At 42.7% G+C, this 20,594-nt stretch overlaps 1 protein-coding gene across 3 annotated transcripts in view; it reads left to right on the top strand.

Moving 5' to 3' along the window:
- GAK (cyclin G associated kinase) overlaps positions 1–20,594 on the top strand; it is a 126,462-nt gene that overhangs the window by 72,999 nt on the left and 32,869 nt on the right. For 2 of the 3 annotated variants that reach the window (XM_006259256.4, XM_059724549.1), the window contains 7 exons: positions 1,967–2,100; positions 4,255–4,449; positions 6,246–6,363; positions 13,810–13,889; positions 14,477–14,670; positions 16,205–16,363; positions 17,594–18,070. In XM_006259256.4, coding sequence (XP_006259318.2) covers positions 1,967–2,100; positions 4,255–4,449; positions 6,246–6,363; positions 13,810–13,889; positions 14,477–14,670; positions 16,205–16,363; positions 17,594–18,070 — 1,357 coding nt within the window. The remainder of the gene's footprint in view (positions 1–1,966; positions 2,101–4,254; positions 4,450–6,245; positions 6,364–13,809; positions 13,890–14,476; positions 14,671–16,204; positions 16,364–17,593; positions 18,071–20,594) is intronic. The other variant, XM_019490721.2, reaches the window with a different exon arrangement.

Genomic DNA, 20,594 nt, shown 5'->3' on the forward strand with positions numbered 1-20,594 from the left:
ATTACAGTTGCTCTACCCTTATGTTCACATAATGGAGTATATGGAGGCACAAGCTGTAGATACAATCTTAATAGATAATGCTATTAAATGTTTCTACCAGGAAAACATTATTCTTCAGCATGGATACAATTGCGCCAGCAGTTCAAAACAATAGACACCCAGCAGAGTCCAAGGTACCAAAGAATCGCAACAACGTGCTGCTCCTGGAACATGTTGGGCTAGTGTTTTTAACTCTCTCAAGATCCATCGTGAAATATTATTGGCGTACAATGCTTCTAATTTTTTAAATCTTACCTAACAGTATCAGTAACACATTTCACAGGGATCTCTTTCAAACCCATGCTGTGATCAGAATGGTCTGCCATGTGGGACCTCTATATTGACTTTCTCAATTTTTTTGTTGAATCACTCACTTGATGCTCTCAATATCTAACCTTACTATCAAAGCAGTACTTACTGCAGCCATTATTGCAACTCTCACTGAGCCTCAAACTTATGTGGCTGGGGTTGTCATATCCCTCCTTTTCCTAGGCAGTATTATAAACGCACTCAAAGCTCATCCCTAGGAATCTCAGAATTCTACCCTATGCTGGTGTTGCCTTGCCAGCCTTCTTTCCAAGGTTGTATTTCTCAGTGTGAAATGCAGCCTGCTTTGGATTTATCCTGAGTGTTCTATATCTGCTTCTTCAACAGGCCAAGCCACCTCATATGAGACGCTTCAAATGGAAAACTACATAAAATTCTACCTGCCATCATATCACTGCAAGTCTCTTCCTCCAGTTGTCCAGGCACATTCTGTCATAGTACAGGTGGTGTCTTCTGGCTGGCTCAGGAACGTTCCAGTCTCTTACTCTTTAAACCAGCATGGAGCAGACCAGTCACAGACTTTGGTTAAATGTTGCAGATTGACCTAGCATTTAGGTCAGATGGCAAGCCTAAGAGAGCAGTACTTCAAGTGGTACTCACTTGAAACAGTTAAAACTCCTCAGTCCCACTGTCCAAAGAAGCTATTGCATGCCATTTACCTCCTGTGATCTGTACTCTGATGTATTTGGCGGAGAGTATGATTGCTCTTCCCCAACAGGAACTGGGGAGATATTGGAGTCACTGAATTACATAATCTATTCTCCAGTCACATTTTTGTGGTGTTTTTACTAGTCCCTGTTCTGCATTGCAAAGGAACCAAAGGACAATCGCAACTGCTGTACCCTTCTGCCTTCACATGGAAGTATAAGGAGGCACAGGTTATAGATGCAGTCCTAACAAGTGATGCATATGCTCATATAAGCATATGCTCATATAATGAGATGAACTTGAGCTGCTACATGTGGGACCCCATAGGTAGCACTGAAATTCAGAAAGTGCCACATTACTTCTTGTCTCTGTCTCTTTAGTACTACTTTACTACACCCTCACTGAAGTATGAAGTAAAGTTGGAACAGTACTAATAAAAATTTCAAAGTGCTTTTCAAATGCCTGTATATGATGTTGTGTTCATACACTGATTTTTTTGAATAAAAAGTATCAAGGAAGGAAGCATGTTCTTGTTAGAAGGGATTGCAGCTGATGTCTACTCCTACGGCTCTTCCAGTTGCTTCTGGGCATCTTACGGCTTACTCATAGTAACTTGCCAGCCTAAGGACTGTCTCAAATGTATCTTCCACATAACTAGAAAATGTGATTAAAGCACAAGGGTCATAATGCTAAGAATTCTGTCCATGAAATACTGTGTAAAGCTAAAGTAATTACTATTAATTTCTAACATCCAAGCAGGAAGCTAATTTTCTTTTCCCTGTCTGTTCTGTGCTTTTGTGAGCAGCTTTAATTCTAACAAGTGTAGTAGTCATCTAATAACCACACGTGCCTTCTTTTTTTTTTGGTTGTGCAAACAGTAACGTAGAGTAACTCCTGCCTTTTTGTTTATTTAAACCAGGTTTAATAACATTAAGCTGTCCTTTTTTTGTAGGATGGAAGAGCAGCTTCTGCTGTCGTAGTTTGTTCTTTCCTGTGCTTCTGTCATCTCTTCACTACTGCTGAGGCTGCAGTTTATATGTTCAGTATGAAACGCTGTCCACCTGGCATTTGGCCTTCTCACAAAAGGTACTGTATGAATTGGTTTTCAAAGCACTGTTAAAGCAAATCTTTCAGAAATGAATATGCTTAACCCTATTTTTGCAGGGTACTTGTAGGGAGGTAGATTTAAGAATTGACCTGGTAGGACTGCATAACACTTACAAAACCAAACAGCATCACCTGTAGGGCTGCATAGCTTTGAATTGTGTAATGTTTTAATTGTTGCACTTGTTTTTTTATTTACCAGGCAAATCAAATGTAATCAGTGTTGTGTAAACACATTTGATGGCTAGATTACAATTTTAGTTCTAGTTTTTTAACCCTTCACCTACCCCCATCTTCATTAAAGTCTCAGAAAAAAGTGTAAGATGCAACAATTTACCTACAACTTCAGCTTATGTAGTAAGGTATGTCCTACTTCTTTGAAAAGAGCAAACTTAGTACATTAAAATGAGCCTTATTTAGTTTGGTAACAGAGTAAATTTGGTGCACTGTACTAGTTTTTGTAACGGTAAAAACGTTTCAGTAATGAGATCCCAGTATAGCATCTACTAATAGTTTTTTGCTCATTGCTGCATGGGCAGAGAAGGAATTTGTTTTCCCTCCTCCCAGCTGCTACGTGTGAGGGGTTTTTTTTTTCCCCACCTTCTCTGAAGCGTTGGGTGTTGGCTGCAGCCAATGCTGCAGATTTTGACTGGGGTTTGCCAGTGCTCCTGTTGGGAATAAATCCCTGAGGTTCTTAATCAGAGGATCATGCCTCTGCTTAGGGTTAGCCTGATTGCCACACTTGGGATCAGAAGACAATTTTACCCCACAGATTGGTATGGACTGTGGAGGTAGGGGTTTGCCTTGCTCTGTAGCAGGGGGCATTGCCCTCTTCTGTGGATCTCTTGAACACATTTTAATAATACTTGCAACGGATGCTGTCTTAATCAGGGGCATGTGCGCCTCCCCCTCCCCCCCCAAGCAACCAGTCAGCAACTGGGTGGGGTTCCCCCTATGGCCAATCAGCTGAAGGCAGGGAGGTCCCTGTGCCGGCTGATAACTGGCTATGGCACTCCCACTCCTTGGCCGGTGCTTGCAGTAGAGTACTGGTGCTCCCACCTGCTCCCCTGCCCGCTGCCTGAGCGGGGAGTGCAGCCTGTTAGGGGGTGCACCGGTGTTCTCGGGGGGTGCACGTGCACCTCTGTGCACCCCCTGTGCATTGCCACTGAGCAGCACAGTGACCACCCTTGTCCCTGTGCTTTACCTGTCATGAGTTAGTGCGCTTTTTGGTATTTTTGGGCAATATCTCTTGTAGTTGTGTGACTGCAATAGTTTCTTGTTTGGATAGGGATGATCCTGCCTAAACTAGATGGGGGTGGCCAACCTGCAGCACATGTGCCACAGGTGGCATGGGCAACCTTTGTGTGGCACATGGCAGATGGGGGAATGGGAAAAAACAGCACAGCAGCAGATAGGACAGTAAACAGAAAGAAAACAGACTGGGTGGGAGGATGGTATTTTGTGGCATGCCTGTAAAAAGAGTTGCTGCTCCCCCCCAATTGGATTAGTTGACATCCAGAGTTCCTTTTAGCCCTATTTTTCTTTGGCTCAGTCCAGACACTAGATCTTGAAAAGGAAGAAAAAAAAAAAAAAAGGGGGAGGAGGGGAGTACAGATTAGCAAATAGCAGAGGAACAAAATTATATACTACTGTTTTTACAAATGTATTTAGATGTGGTTTGGTTAACTTAACTCCCTAACAGCCCACCACTGCTTATGTTCAGTGGATCCTGACCAGGATGAATGTAAGAATAGTCCAGGAATCTGAGTTGTCCCCTGCAGCTTTAGAGACCTAGGCTCAATTACTTTATAACTTACAAGTTCTATATCCCTTCTTTGTGTGCCTCCATTTCCAATCTGGAAAAAGGAAGTAATGGCACTTTCCAGCCTCACCGGGATAAATACACTGAAGATTGCGAGTAGCTCAGCCATACATGCAACTCTTGCAGATACTTGTGGCCCTCGATGGCTTGCCGAAACTCAGTAAGCGGCCCTCTGCCCAAAATAATTGCCCGCCCCTGTGATAAGATCATGCCAGCATCCAGCCTGCTATTGAGCTGATGGTTACAAAAGCTTTTTGCATTCTGCATTTTTAGGTTCTAGCTTTCTGCTGAACAAATGATTCTTGTTTTGGCAGATATATAGAGTACATGTGTGACATGATGGCAGAAGAACCCATTATTCCTCACAGTAAGCCGATCCTCATCAAATCAATCGTCATGACTCCAGTACCTCTATTCAGCAAGCAACGCAATGGCTGTCGGCCTTTTTGTGAAGTTTACGTTGGGGATGAAAGAGTGACTACTACCTCACAGGAATATGACAAAATGAAGTAAGTGCAGGTTGCAGCTTGCTCCCTAAACTGTAAGCCAGCTTTTCTTTGTGCTGTTTTTAGTATTTTTATGTCTGTGACTTACTTGCCTGTGCTGCTTCACTACACTAATGTAGCCATAGGTCTTTGAATTCAAAGTTTGTTGATGGAAAAATCAAGTTGTGGTCCTTGTACAGTATCACCATAGTGGTGGTCAACATCCTGCTTGCAAGCTGTAACCCTAAGCACACCCGTGGAGTATTTGGAAGTTAGTATTCAGACTTTTTTATTTAAATCCAGAATGTTTTGCATCCTATGGAGTATCGTATGAGTTTTAAGGTTGTGCTTAAGGAAATTCAAATATGTAAAATCAAAATTACACCTTCTGGAAAATGGCCATTTTAAAATGAATACTGGTTCACAGGAGTATAGCAGTTGTCTTTTCTAGCTTCCACTCAACAAAAAAAGCATAATCTCAAGTTTTGAAGTAGGTTATACTGACGTGGTTTAAAATGCCTGTGTTATCCCCAAACCCTCCTGGAAGTGTAAGGATATCTGCAATTTTTTTCTTAGCTCCAACTGTAGACAAACTAGGCAGTAGGAGTGTGCAAAACGGGCTGTATTGGATTCAGATTTGGCCTGAATCGGGGACAGTGATTCAATTAGTTGATTCAGATCACTGTCCCAGATTTTTGGATGAAGCCAAATCCCAACCTGAAGATTTGATACGAACTTGGAGAACTAGCAGTTCAGCCATAGACACAGCTTTAAGTGTTTTTTCTATTTACCTAGAAGTAGCAGCGCAGCTTGTGAACAGTGCGATGCTGGGGTGCATGGAGTGTCCCACAGACTACAGGGGGGGCCCCCCCATGCTTGGCAGCACACCCAGAAGTGGACTGGAAGTACTTCCGGTCCACTTCCAGGACTACCGCCGAGCATGTGGAGGTACCCCCATGCCCTCCCAGCTCGGCGATTTGGCTGTGGGGGGACCCCAGGTACCCCCTCCCCCCCCCCCCCCCCCGACCTAAGACGCACCAGTCGCTGTGCCATGGGAGTGCAGGGGGGTGCCCCCAGCGTGCTTCCCAGTGGACCCAGAAGTGGACCAAAAGTGTTGCTGAGCGAGCTGGGGAGCCCCCCGCACTCCTGTGGGATGCTCCATCCCAGCATCACAGCATTCATGAGCCACCTGAGGTATGTAGAAAAAACATTTACAGCTGTGTCTATATCAAAATCGCTTAATCTCTCTGAATCGATTCGGAGGGTTCTGATTCTATTCAGATTTGGAGATTCAGCCACTAAATCGGGCCGAATCTCCGCCAAATTGAATCGGGGACCGAAGCTTTGCGCAGCCTTATTAGGGAGCACTCCTTTATTGCTTGATCATGCTGAATTGACTAGAATTTCTTGTCTTGGCAGTTTTAGTGCTAAAATGTCATTGATGTACTTATGGGAGGAGTCTGGGATGTTGGCAGGAAGAGTTACCACCACTAGCAAAGTGCTGTAATAACCTGAAGTCCCAAACTGATATTCAGAGAGACTCCAATGACATTTTGGGGTTTTTAGCCTGCTTCCAGTAGTTTAAAAATAATGACAAAAATTGGGGCTCACCTAGCTGCAGTGTATGGGGAGAGCTTTCCAAAGAGGCCAAGAGAAGAAGCAACTCTGTCTTGTCACTGAACAGTAGTCTCAGAAGACAGTTTTTTGTGGGAAAATACGTAGTGATATTTGTGAGACAGAATCACTTAAAGAAACCAAACTAAACAAAATAAAGGAACCAAAAGTTTCCAAAAATAATATAAATTGTCATTTTTCTTTAGAGAGTTTAAAACTGAAGATGGCAAAGCAGTAATCCCCCTGGGGATAACAGTGCAAGGAGATGTTCTCATTGTGATCTATCATGCCAGGTCAACCTTAGGAGGCAGACTCCAAGCAAAGGTAATGATAAACTTAATCATGTCATGTGCTAGCTTTTCATGTTACAGATAGGTTGTTGCTATGGTCTCCGTCTGTCCTAACTGTTAAACACTTAATGATTATTAAACTTCAAGTTTAAATTGTTTAATTAATTTGATCCTTCCTTCTTGTGACCTCATCTCCCTTCCCCCTCTCCCCCAAGCGCGCGCGCACACACACACACGGGTTTTGTGCAAGGCAATTCATCAAGGCAACTCCTGGACAGGGGCCTGTCAAGGGGTGTACAGTTTAGAAGGAATTTCATTAAGTTGGCATTTCAACAGCAGATCATTATCCCTGATATTGTTGCTGGGAGCCCTTCCACCTAGTTTTTCCATGCAGTTTTATCATAACTTTTTATTTTAGAAGTACATGTTTAACAGAGGTCTTTATCTTATTCCTCCTCCCCTTCCCACAAAATAAATTCACCAACTTTTCACTATTTTTTTTCATGTCTAAGAGGCAAACTGCAATACATTAGACTACTCTTAGTGCATCAAATTATCAGGAATAAATCCCTAAAATAGTATCTTTAACAATGCCTGTCTAACACTGGCTAACTAAGAGAAAGATCACAGGTCTATAAAGTATTGTCATGCCTTCAGAAACTCAATTTATTTTTCCAAGACTCTCACTGTGGTACTTTGCTCTTTTTTTTGGTTGAAAGGGAGAAACACTTTTGTGAGCTATGAAAGCCAAGTTTGTTAGGACTTTGTCACGGGTTCATAAGATCTTTCTTTGCTGCTGCATAACCAGAGTAAGGTCTGGACAACAGAGAGTGAGGGAGATCTCTAAAATATAATGAAGTGTATTAACATGAAGTGTAACTTTTGGAATGCTTATTTACGAGATAGCAAGAATTAATGATGAAGAGCTTTGAACCACTATTTTGGCAGGCGAATAGAGGATAAAAGCCTGGGAGAGGTTAACTTTCCAAAGTTTTTTATTACTGTTTTACTCTAGTGTATGCTTAATTCAGTACCTGTGAAGTTTCTCTTTCTGGTTTCTTAGGTGTGGAATAGAATTCTTGCTTAGATGATAGTTTCAGAAAGAGAAAATATATAAGCCAAGCTTGGTTTTATATGCCTCACTTTGGTAATTGGCAAGAAATTGTCTCTGAGCATTAGAAAACTAAAAAGTTAACCTTCTGGGGAAGGGATGAGAATCAGATATTAGGTTAATGACTGATACCTTTCCCTGTGTTTACACAAAACATTTTCCATGTGTTCATGGAACATAAGTGTTTTTCCAACCTAATCCATCCCCAAGCCAAGGCATGTTTGGATGTCAAATCTGATTCCCTTGTCTTAAATAACAGACCTAGATTTATTTCAGTAACTTAATCAGACACCTCTACATAACACCTAATGTACTTTGCAAGAAAATTTAGAGTCATAGGAAAGTAGGGCTGGAAGGTTCATCTAGTCCCAGCCCTTTGCTCAAAGCATAATTGTCCCCAGCTTAGTGTCTGCCTAGCCTGCTCTTGAAAATGTTCAGGGGTAGAAGGTTTCACAGCTTCTTTAGGTAGTGTGTTTGTGCTTGACCACCCTTTTATAGTCAGAAAGTTCCTTCTAATCTCCAATCTTAATTTCCTCTGCTGCAGCTTGAGACCACTGCTCCTGGTTCTATCACCTATGGCCAAAGAGAAGTCTCTCTAAATCTTATTTGTAACCTCCCTTCAGGTATTTGAAAACTATCAAATCCCCCCTCCCACCCCTAGTCTTCTCTTCTACAGACTACTGAAAAACTCATGTTCTTTCAGCCCATCATAAGTCAAGTTTTTCAGGCCTCTACTCATTTTTGTCACTGCTAGACTCTTTCCAATCTGTCCACCTCCTTCCTGAAGTGTGGTCACCAGAACTGGACATACTACTCCAGCTGAGGCCTCACCAGTGACAAATGAAGTGGAAGAATCACTTCCCTTGATTTGCAGGTGATGTTCCTGTTAATACAGCTCAGCATGCTATTGGCTTTTATTGTAACAAGCATGGAATGTTGTCTCATTCAGCTTATGGACTACTATAACTCCCAGGTCCTCTGCAGTTCTGCAGCTTGGCCAGTCATTCTTCAATCTGCATTTGTGTATGCAGTTATGTCCCAAGGGCAGGACTTTGCACTTGTCCTTGTTGCTTTTCATCTGGTTGATTTGAGGACCACTTCTCCAGGCTATCCATGTAATTTTGGATCCTAGCCCTACCCTCCAGTGTCTGCAACTCCACAAAATTTGCAGACAGCAAGTTCAGTGAAGTGTACATTTAATCCCATTATCCATATAATTGATGAAGGTGATGAATAATACTGGACTCAGGGCAGACCCGTGGGGACTCTCCCTTGATGCCATTGATGACTACTTGTTGAACATAATGCTCCAACCAATTACGTATGCACTTTACAGTATTTTAGTCTGTATTTTCTTATCTTATTCATAAGATTTGTTGTGGAAAAGGTGTCAAAAGCCTTGCTAAAGTCAAAGTATTACATCTACTTCTCTGCCCCATCCACAGATCCCATCAGCTTTCCGTCACAGAAAGATATCAGGTTGGTCAGGCATAACTTGGTCTCAGTGAATTCATACTGACTGTTCCTGATTACTGTGTTCCCCTCTAAGCTTTTCCCAATTTTTTAAAATGTATTATTTTTTGGTGAGAATCTGCTTCATGATCTTTCTAGGTATTGAAGTCAGGCTGACTAGCATGAAGGATCCCTCCTCCTTCCCTTTCTTAAACATAGGTACTATATTTGGCCTTTTCCAATAATCCAGGACTTCACCCAACTTCCATGAGTTCTCAAAGAGGATAGCCAATGGCTCAGCAGTTACATTAGCCAATTCCTTCAGTCCCCTTGGCTACATCCCATATGGCCCTGCCAATTTGAACATATCTAGTTCCTCTAAGTAGTCCTTAACCTGTTCTGCCTCTATTCTAGACTGTTTGACTCCTTCCTTGTCTTTGCTGCCAACTGTACTCATCTTTTAGTAGCTACTTTTATTCGTGAAAATGGAAGTAAAAAAAAAAGGCATTAAATGGTTCAGCACTTTCTGCATCATCCATAATAGATTGCCTTCTCCATTCCATAAGGAACCTATGGCTTGGCTTGTTTGGTATTACTCTTACTCTTTACGTACTTGCAGAATCCCTTTTTATTGCCTTTTAATGTCCCTGGCAAGTTAGAACACAAGAACTCAAATCATGCCTTGGCCATCCTAACTTTTCCCTCTATGCCAGTGTGATTATTTTTTTTATTATTTTTTTTTTTTTATTACTCTCTCTTAATAATATTACTGAGTTTCTTTTTCTTTTTCTTTTTTTTTTTGGTAGGATTTCTTTTTCTGAAGACCAGCCTGGTCTGCTGCATTTCTCATTCTTCCATTACACTTTAGTAACTTCTTCCTGCACCTGTAACATGACCTCCTTAAAGTACAGGCTAATTCAGGCTAATTTTTCTAGCATGCGTAATAAAGTATCGTTAACCTGGACAGTGGATTGTTTTAACGATCTTCTCTGGTAACTACTAGAAATCACAGCTATAGCGTTTTAATTCAGCTCATTAGGGAGGAAACTGCATAATTAGAAATACTGAGCTTTGGCTAACTTTTTTGTTTTTCATCTAGTTGTTGGCAATCCTATTAAGTTTTTCTACAACTTTAAAACAGCATATATTTCCTTGAATTTTTAATCCTGCATTGTATTTGGTTAGTGGAAAAATTATGGCAACTAATCCCCACCTCCAAATGAACCAAAAAAATCCAGTTGGTATGTCAATATAGAATTTTAGGGCACTTCTACATATACTCCTACTAGAGGTGCACCGATACATTGGTTCGTTATCAGATCGGTACTGATATAAAGAAAATTGGCTGCATCGGAAATCAGCCTGATGCGGCTGATAATTTGGCCGATTAAATGCTCATGCATGTGCTGCTGCAGTGCAGTGCTCAGGCAGCAAGGCACAGAGCCCAGTAGTGTGGAGAGCTGCATGCAGCTAGTAAGTCCATTGTGGTGGAAGGGGAGGGGGGAGAGAAAAGATGTGGGGAGGAGCAGATCAATGCCCCCTACGGTGAGGGAGGGGGCAGGGGCAGGTGCTGCCCAGCTGGAGTGGGGCAGGGTGCAGGACAGCTATGGCTTGTGGGGGGGGAGGGGGGCTTCTGTCACTGCTTGCACCCTGGGAAGGCATGGGGGAACATGTGCCACCAGATCTGGGCAGGCAGGCTGGAACCAGGGCTGCGCCAAGCTCTTCTTAGTGAGGGCTGGGGTGGGGGCTACCAAGGGGGCTGCAGCCACCCCAAATCTTGTTGCATCTCTGCTTCCAGTGTTGATGCTGCCCACCTGGCACAGCCCGAGCTCAACACCCCGCTTCCACCCGTGCACCAAGAAGAGCCGGGACTGTGCCAGGTGGGTGGTGTTGGCCCTGGGAACAGGGCTACAGCAAAATTTTGGAGTGGCTGCAGCCCTGGCTCCAGCCCTCAGCTGCAGGCTGTCTGCCCCACCCAGCACAGATTTGGGGGCACATGCCCCTCCATGCCCTTCCAGAGTGCAAGCAGTGGTGGGAACCGTTCCCCCAGGAATCATGGTTCTGTCCCATGCCTGTCCCTTTGCCCTCCCTCACTGCAGGTGGCATTGATCTGCACCCCGTTCCCCTCCCCTTCCACCACAACTGACTTACCAGCTGCATGCAGCTGTCAGAAATCAGATCGGTATCAGCTGATATGCCTCCTTAAAAATCAGCTATTGTTATTGGCCCCCCCAAAATCTCTATCGGTGCACCCCTAGCTGCTACATATTCTGATTAGTATGCATTGGAACAGACTCAATTAATCTACTTGGAATGCTCCAGCATGCTGCAGCATCTCATGTATTCAGCATCCCCACATTTCAAAATGGCAGTGGGGGCATTTTAAAGCTCATTGAACAAGCTTTAGTTAAAGCATCCCTACTGCCACTGAAACACAGAACACTGAATACACCAGAGGCTGCAGGCATTTTAATTAGAGCAGCTCCTGATAGCTGCTCTAATTAAAATGCTCCCCCTCTTCTCCCCCCTGAAGCATATGTATAGGTCCCCTTATTCAGGCCTCCAACATGGGTGTAAATGCTGTTGTAGTAAAAATATACTTTTGAGGGGAAAAAAAAATACAAGTTTGTCAGTTAATGTTAAGTACTCCTGTTTTTAAATTATGATTTTTTTTATCTCTTATCCAAAGGGGTAAATTGCTGTTTCATTTCCCAGGCACTATTCTGGTTATATGCAGAGTAAATATTGCTATCACTTGGTCCAAATGTCCAAGTTAGTCCTATTTGAAGCCTAGGGAGTTATTTTGGTGTAATTCCATATAGTAACAGAGCAAGCTTGCTGACTGATCCTAGACACCTTGATGGAGTAGATCTTAGTGCTGCTAGAGTGTGCCATTCTAAGCACTAAGGGTATAGACTAGGGGCGGGCAATTTATTTTGGGCAGAGGGCCTCTTAACAAGTTTTGGCAAGCTGTCAGGGCTGCATGGGTAGCTCTGCCCCTTGACAGGTGCCCTGCCCCCTGGTGGCCATCTTGGGACTGGAAGTCCTGCCCCCTAACCCCAACCTTTTGCCACCAGAAGTCCCTCCCCTTGCCCTCAAAAGTACTCCTTTCAGCAAGGGGTTTTGCCTTCTCGGAACCAGAAAATACCAAAAGATACTCTAAAAAGCAAACATTTAAAACATTCATTAATTTGATTTAAAAAAATATTTTTGTACTAGTTTACATATGTTTCTGTAGCATACATAGAAGTGATTGTATATAATACCTTACAATGAAGTCTTACTCTTGCATGTTCTGGGGAGCCTGTGGGTATGTTGGGTGTGGGTGTGTCTGTTGGGGGGGGGGGTGGATAGGTGCTAGAGGTGTAGGGGGAGAGAATATATGGGGGTGTGTGGCTATGTGGGGTATAGGTGGGTATGGGGTTTGTGGGGGGAACGTGTGTGGGTGGCGTGTGGCTGGTGTATATGTGGGGGTATGGGGGTCTGCATGTATGGCTGTGCAAGGTGGGGAGGTGGTGTGTGTGTGTGTGTGTGTGTGTGTGTGTGTGTGTGTGTGTGTGTGTGTGGGAACACCTCTCTCCGCAGTCCCGTGCTCCTGTTCCAGGGATGCAGCCAGGAGCCACACGGTGCTGGAGCATTGTGGGGGCAGGGAAATAGCTGGCGACAGGGCTGGGCTCCTGCTTGCTGTTGCTAGGTCCTACTGCTCTTGGCTCCTGTCATCTCTGACAGGCAGCCAGGAGCAAATAAATATTTTTCTAAACTTTTTATAGGTCCTGTGGGCTGGATAGAATGGCCTGGTGGGATTGTATTTTGCCCACCTCGATATAGACAGACCTTAATGATTGTAAATATATTGATGGATACTAATATAAGCTATCTGACCACTCTTGTCTGCATGATTCTATAGTAAAAATGTTCCCACTTGAACCCCGATTCATTCAGGGGTTTTTAGGGTGATTTAGCTAACTGGTGCTGCTACAGGATCATGCAGACGTAACAGATTGTAATGTTCTCTGTTCTCCCAACCAGCAGTTCTCCCTCCTCTTTTTTTTTTTAAGCAGCTGAAAAGTACATTTGTCCATACCTGATTGTTATATCACTCTTCATTACAGAGGTTGAGTTGTCTGCTCCCCATAGATGCACTGCAGTTTAAGCCTCTGTGCATCAGACTTGTCAAATCACTGCTGTTGGCAGCATACACTACAAGAAGCTGTACTGACATCTTTTCTGCATTTCTGTGGTAGCAACTTCTGAAGTCTATGCTATGCCAACTGGGCATGGAAAAGTAAGGCAGAAGAAAGAGTTGGAAAAATTGGACAGAGATGGATTGGTTTAAAACCACTATTATGTTGGCCAGTGTGACATGACCAAGAAAAAGATTGCAGAGGAAGCAGATAGAACCCCTTGCGTGCTACATGCATGGCACATAAACTGGAATGTGGGAGAGTTTTTTCTTTCCCAGTCATCCTTGTTGAATGCTAGAGCTGTGGCAGTCTTACCTTTTTATGAGGATAAAACAAGCTGTCTAGCTCTGTTTAGTCCGTTCTTCCTCAGCACTAGAAACAATTTTCTCAAGTGTTTAATATTCTGGTAAATGCTTTGACACATCTTGGGATTGTACCCTTTAAAATTGGGTCTGAGAGCTCCAACAGCTCTTGATCAAGTTGTTCCCTATTTATACTGCCACAAATGAGATCAGAATCAAGTCTTGTACATATCTGTTATATCCTCAATGATACTTTATTTGAAATATAAAAATGGTCCAATTCTCCCCCAGCTGCACCTGTCAACCCAGGAAAAAGTTAAAATGAAAGTAAAATGGGCATTGTTCAATATGTAGAAGGTCTACTAAAAATAATGTAAAATACTTTACTGTGCTTTAAGCCACTTACTTTCCTGTATTTTTTTCTGCTATAGATGGCTTCAATGAAGATGTTCCAGATTCAGTTCCATACAGGTTTTGTGCCCCGAAATGCCACCACAGTGAAATTTGCCAAGTATGTTGATGCTCTGTTGAACAAAACTAGCAAAAGTTTTGCTTTCAGATTTACTTAATGTGCCAAACACCAGATTTAGATAGTGAAGGGACACGTTTGATTAAAGTAGCAAATGAATAGCATTCATTTTAACAAAATGAGTTCAACCTTTGTGCTTTGTTTGAATTAACACTTCTTGATCATGTTGTGTTTTTCCCTTTTTAATAACCTGTGAAATGTCTTCGAACAAAATACCCCTTTAAAATTAGGAGGAAGAAAAACATGAGTGCAATTGGACTTTAGCTTTACCAATCAATCTCACAGAACTGCTAGTTACTTGAAATGTTTTTTTGAAGGCAATGGGATTAAACAGACTGATTGATTAATTGCTTTGAAAGTTCTTTAACTTACATTTGCAGGCAAGGTACTTTGGGTAGATGTGATATCTTTTATTAGACCAACTGAGTAGTTGAAAAAAAGTTCTTGGCAAGCTTTTGGACACAGTTGCCCTTCTTCAGGCATAAGGAGTCTCTGCTGGTCTGAGACTCCAAGGAAAGAGGAGCTAAAAGTGGGTTAGGAAACCCAGTTAACCTACATTTGTTTTACAGGTATGATTTGGATGCTTGTGACATTCAAGAGAAGTACCCTGACTTATTTCAAGTAAATCTGGAAGTGGAGGTGGAGCCTAAGGACAGACCTAGTAGTGAACGAGCACCATGGGATAACTTGAACATAAGGGGACTCAATCCAAAGATCCTTTTCTCCAGCCGGGAGGAACAACAAGAAATTTTATCGAAATTTGGTAAAGTGTACCTCTAAGCTATCCCTTGCTAATCATAGGAAAAACTTCCTTTCCCTCTACTAATTGGCTGAGCTTTTTCCTTTTTTATTGCTTCACTTTAATGGATTCTAGCATTTTACATAAATGGCCCCTTTTTACTTATGTTATATTTATCAAGACCTTCTTTAGTTTAGGAGTGTCATGCTTAATTTTTCTTTCTTCTAATTCAGTTAATTTCCATTGCTGTCCAAGGTATCTCTCTAATTTTTTATTCTTTGCTTTGTTCCCTAATTTTCTTGTTCCTGACGTTTGCAGGAGCTCTGTCCAGTATGGTCTATCTATACTTCCTTTGTGTGCTGTTTTTTTTGTTTCTTAATTTATTTCATACTTTCATCAGATGATCTTTTGAGGTCCCTTGCAGCCCTTAATTTCTATGATTTGTAACTAGAGCCTTGCCAGTATTGCAGTTATAACAAAGCCAAATCCTCTAACATGGCTTTATTTGTAGTGTAGGCATTTTTTGAAGCTTTTTTTTTTTTTCTTTTTAAAGAATTCTACATCTGCCTCTTTTTTCACGTTCATGCTGAATCAAGAAGGTCACTTCTGCCCTTTTCATTTCTCTTCTTAGATGGGCATATTTTTGCTATGCTTGTGTGAGATTTTAATCCTTGTTGCTACGTCCTACATTTTATATTGAACTCTAGTTATGGCCTTAAGTTTTTACTAATGTAATTTAGGGTCAAACCGAGTTTTGCAGATTTGTTTCCCAATATATGTCAGTTGGAGCATAAAATATTTAATTTAATCCCCAGGATGAACCCAGTTTTTTTACTGATTTAGGGAAGAAATGGCTATACTTTAAACTTAGTTCTATTCCTACTCCTCCAGTTGGTGTAGAGTCTTTGTTTTTATGTAAGGCTGTGTACCTGCTGTTAAGCCCATTCCAACTACTTTTATAAAATACCCTTTAGTTCAGTGTTTGCCATTAGTCAGTGAGACACTTGAAAGACAGTATCTCCAGCTGTCTTAGTACAGTGTTGTTGCTTACCTCCTTCATGGATGGTGATTCTCAGTAGTACCTTCTTTATGCTCTAACAAACTAACAGGCAACTAACAAATCTTTATTCTGCGATGTATTTTTTTTGGCTGTTGTATTATGGAAGGAGGAACACTGAGTGAATGAATTGTGCTCTGTACCCTGAGTAAGTTAAATTTCCTTACTGTTTTTAATCTATTCAGCATAGTACCAGTATGCCTTTAATAACTAACTAATAACTTAAAACGAAAAGGAAATTGATTCAAGCCAGTTTAAAGTCAATTTTAAATATAAACCGAGACACAACTCTATGGGAATAAGTTTGATCTCTTACTTAAATTTTATTTCTTGATTGCTATGGAGGCTATTCCTGTGAGGAATTGTTCTTTAGAGGCAAACAGTTACTTCATAGATGCTTGAGTCCATTGCCAAATATTGCATGCAAAGTTTGTCACAGTCTAAGCTAATTTGATGTTGGCGGTCTGTCTGAGATTCTTGGCTTGAAATTCCACCTAATAGGTAAACCTGAGCTACCTAGACAACCAGGTTCAACAGCACAGTATGAAGCAGAAGTATCCAAATTGGAACAATCTTCAGAAAACATATCTACGGAGCCAGACTCTTCACACAGCAGCAGCACTGAGACAAATAACTTCTTCCACACTTTGGACTGGCAAGGTAGTTAAAGCTACCTCTTTATTCCCTGTACAACACATCAACTGCTGTCCAAAGATTGTTCCCAGGTCCCTTACGAAGGATAGATCTTAATTACTTAAGATTTGATCATAAAATAATCATTTTAAAATAAGTGAGCTTTCCAGGTCTGTAAAAATCGATTGCTCAGCTTCATTTGAGATCACTAAATAAAGCAATGGTGGTCTGCTGTGTGACAGATAAGACATTCAAGGCACTCTCCTCTTTCCTGTATGGATGTTGATTCTAAGAGTCTGTCTGTCATTCTTCGTCAGTCTTTTTTGGAGCTGTCTTAAGAGTGGAGCAAGCAGACAATGTCTAAAACTCTGGGACTGAAATGTTGCATTCATAGGGCCCTGGCAGGTGTTATATTTGTCCCACCATACCAGCTGTTCTAATGCCATAAAAAGGAACTGGTCATATGTTCATGCTTTGCTTTTTTGTGCTTAACTGACTGTTTTGACATGCATGTTGGATGCATGACAAATTGCTATTTTGAACAGCAACTTCATTTTCTTTCTGGGATAAATAGCATGTGATCAGGTGTAGAGACCCCCCCCACTATCCCAGAGTTCTTGGTTTGCCTGCCAGACTTCCTCCCTGGCAGCTGGCTACCTGACAGCCTACCCAGTTGGGATCTGTCAGAAAGCCATGTAGGGACAGCTTCTGGGCAGCCCTGTCTTGTTTGCCACCTGGCAGTAGTGTAGACAAGGCTGCAGCATCTCACCTCCATTCTTTTATCCAACAGAAAAGTTTAACTTTTTTGTGGTGCTATTGGTTATACATGTTGTAGATGATGGGGGACTATCCTTTATAGCCATGCTTCTGATCCATCTGTTCTTGGCAGTCAGTTTTGCTGCTACCTTAGGTTTGCTTATGGCAAAAGGAGTCTATGCCTCTGACAGCTGAAGGAGGTGGATGGTTCAGGTGGCATTTGTGGCAGGTGTCGAGGAACAGCAGTCATAGGGCAAAATTGAAAAGCTGGTGTCCCGTCTGTCCTTCCCCTTCTCCCCCAGTGTCTTGTAGGCAAGGCTATCTAGTGTTTGTTCCCTTTCTATCTATGTCTCTTCTGGTCTTTTGTGCAAGGAATTTTGTTTGAAGCCCTAACTCTCACATTTGAGCCTAGTTATTTCTTGGCCAAGCAGGAGAGTTCTGCTCACTTAAAATGATTTTTAAAAATATCATCTTTTTTTTTTTTTTTTTTTTCTTCATCAGAAGGAAAAGGTCCAGAGACTGGAATCATGGACCACTTATCCAAAGACAGTCATCTGGAACTAACTGATGACAGGGTTGAGAGTGAGCCTTCGGATGATGAGTTTGCTACAGTTCCTAATGAAGGGATGGTGGTGTTAACTGAAGAAAAACCCACTTCGACAGAAGATTTACTTTTTGAAGCCAGTTTTGAATCTCCCGCTACCCAACCTCAAGAATCTCTTCCAGAAGAGAAAGTGGATTTACTGGGGCTAGACTCTGATGTTCCCCAAGAACAGAATCCTCCTGCCTCAGAGATGAGCTCTTCATCTAGCAATGCAGACCTACTGAACAATTTGTTGGTGGATGGCACACCTCAGGCTTCAGAAGAACCTACTGGGGACCTTCTGGGACAAGGGGAAGACTTCTTTTTCAGCAGTCAGTCTCATCCCTCTGTCAGTGCCCAGAGTACATCTTCAACAGCAGTGGTGTCTTCTGCAGGTATGTAATGTAACACACTTTTTTTTTTTATTACCTCATAGATGTATGGCAGTCTGGCACCAGAATCTATAAGTGGAATTTGTTTAGCCTGTTCATAGATATCAGAAGAGACCTCAGTAGATCGAGTCCGAGCCCCTGTCCTGGGCAGAAAAGAGCACTGGGGTCAGATGACCCAAGCTAGGTGCTTGTCTAGTCTCCTTTTAAAGATCTCCTAGGTAGGGGAGAGCACCTCTTCTGTTGGAAGCCGATTTCAGACTTTGGCAACCCTCACTGTAAAGAAATTTTTCCTCATGTCTAATCTAAATCTGGTGTCCGTCAGTTTATGGTGATTTGGTTCTAGTAACCCCAAGGGGTGCCCTGGTAGACAGAGTATCCCCTATTCCTTGCTGCTGCCCCCACCCCGTCCCCACCCAAGAATTTGTAGAAGGCCACAAGATCCCCTCCACCTTTTTGTGGAGGCTGAAGTGATTCAGGTCCCTCAGTCTCTCCTTGTAGGATCTTACCTGTAGGCCCATAACCATATGAGTAGCCCTCTTTTGGACCCTCTCAAGGTTATCCACATCCTTCTTGAAGTGCGGTGCCCAGAACTGGACACACTATTCCAGCTGTGGTCTTACCAATACCGCAGAGGGGAAGTACCTCCTTAGACTTGTTCATGACACACCTTCTAATGCATAAGAGTGCAGTTGGCTTCTCACTCGTCACATTGACTCATGTTCATTTTGGAGTCTACTATGACACCGAGATCCCTTTCTGCTGCTGAGCTGCTTAAAAAGTCACCTCCCAGCCTGTTAGGTGTCTTGGTGATTCTTTGTCCCTGGATGTAGCACTCTGCACTTACCTTTGTTAAACTGCAACCTATTCTGTTCTGCTCACATTCCCAACCTGTCCAAATCTGCCTGAATCTGCTCCCTGCCCTCCAGTGCATTTACTTTGCCCCATAATTTGGCGTCATCTGCAAATTTGGACAGAGTGCTTTCCACGCCTTCATCCAAGTCACTGATTAAGAGATTGAACAGCACTGGTCCAAGGACTGAACCCTGGGGATCTCCACTGCCAACGTTGTTCCAGGTCAAAAACGACTTGTCCACCACCACCCTCTGTGCGTGCTCCAACCACCTGACCGTGTAGTAATCTGCGTCACAACCACTTAATTTATTTATAAGAATGGGATGCAACACTGTATCAAAGGCCTTTTTAAAATCTAAGTAATAAATAAAAGTAGATGACATCTACCTCAACTCCTGCATCTAAGCATTTTGTGACCTGGTCATAAGAAGAAAAAAGGTTAGTCAGGCAGGATCTACCTGATCTGAAGCCATGCAGGTTGCCCTTCAGCATTGTTTTTCCTACTGGACTCCCACAGATGTGATCCTTAATTTTTTCAAAGGGTTTCCCAAGGATAGAAGTGAGGTTAACTGGCCTATAGTTGCCTGGATCATCCTTTCTCCCCTTGAAAATAGGGACCACACTGGCCCTTTTCCAGTCCTCTGGACTCGCCAGTGGTTCTGCTATGACACTGGCTAATTCCTTCAGCACCCTTTGGATGAAGATCATCTGGGCCTGCTGACTTAAACATGTCCAGCCCCTCCAAATGCCCCTTCACTAGGTCAGTGCTAACTATTGGTGGGTTGGAGTCCCTCCTGTACCTGTCTGTAGCCCCTATAGGAGAGAGATCTTTATCTGTGTTCAGGAATACAGATGCAAAGAACTCATTTAGGAGCTCAGATTTGTCCCTCCTGTCTGTTACTAATTGCCCTAGTCTGTTCTGTAGGGGTCTTATGTTGCCATGCACCTTGTTTTTGCTCCCTATATACCTAAAGAAGGACTTTTTGTTGTCTTTAATTTTTGTTGCCAGCCTGAGTTCCATTTCTGCTTTGGTCTTCCTGATCCTCTGCAAGTGTAAGCCAAGCAGGTATACTCTTCCTTGGTGGCTACCCCCTGTTTTCACAGCCTGTATGCCTCTCTTCCTCCCCAGCTCTTTGGGATTTCCCTGGTCAGCCAAGAGGGTTTATTGGCTCTTGCCTGCCTTTTTGCGCACAGGGATGGTCCCCTTTTGTGCCTAAAGTATCGTTCCTTTGAAGTATGTCCACCTTGCCTGGACTCTCATTTCGCCAATACCCTTGCCCTGCAGTGCCTCGCTTACTAATCTCCTGAGCTCATTGCAGTTAGTCTTTCTGAAGTCTAGCACTTCTGTCCTACTAGTTATTTCTCACCTTTCACCATATGGTGAATTCTAACAATTAGTGGTCGCTATCCCCTAGGTTACCCTGTATCTGCAGATCACCCACCAGGTCATCCCCTGTAGTAAGCACTAAGTCCAGTAGGGCATTTCCCCTAGTGGGACCGTATACCTCCTCCATTAGGTTCCTACCCAGCATACAGGACCTTCACCTATGTGAACAGGCAGATCTAGCTGATTGCTCCTCCCAGGAGATGTCAGGGTAGTTTAGGTCACCCATGACAACCATGTCTCTTGAGTGTACAGCCTCTGAGAGCTGCCTTGAGAATTCCGGGTCTAACT

Source organism: Alligator mississippiensis, chromosome 3, assembly GCF_030867095.1.
Source record: "Alligator mississippiensis isolate rAllMis1 chromosome 3, rAllMis1, whole genome shotgun sequence".
In the NCBI taxonomy this organism is placed as follows: Eukaryota; Metazoa; Chordata; order Crocodylia; family Alligatoridae; genus Alligator; species Alligator mississippiensis.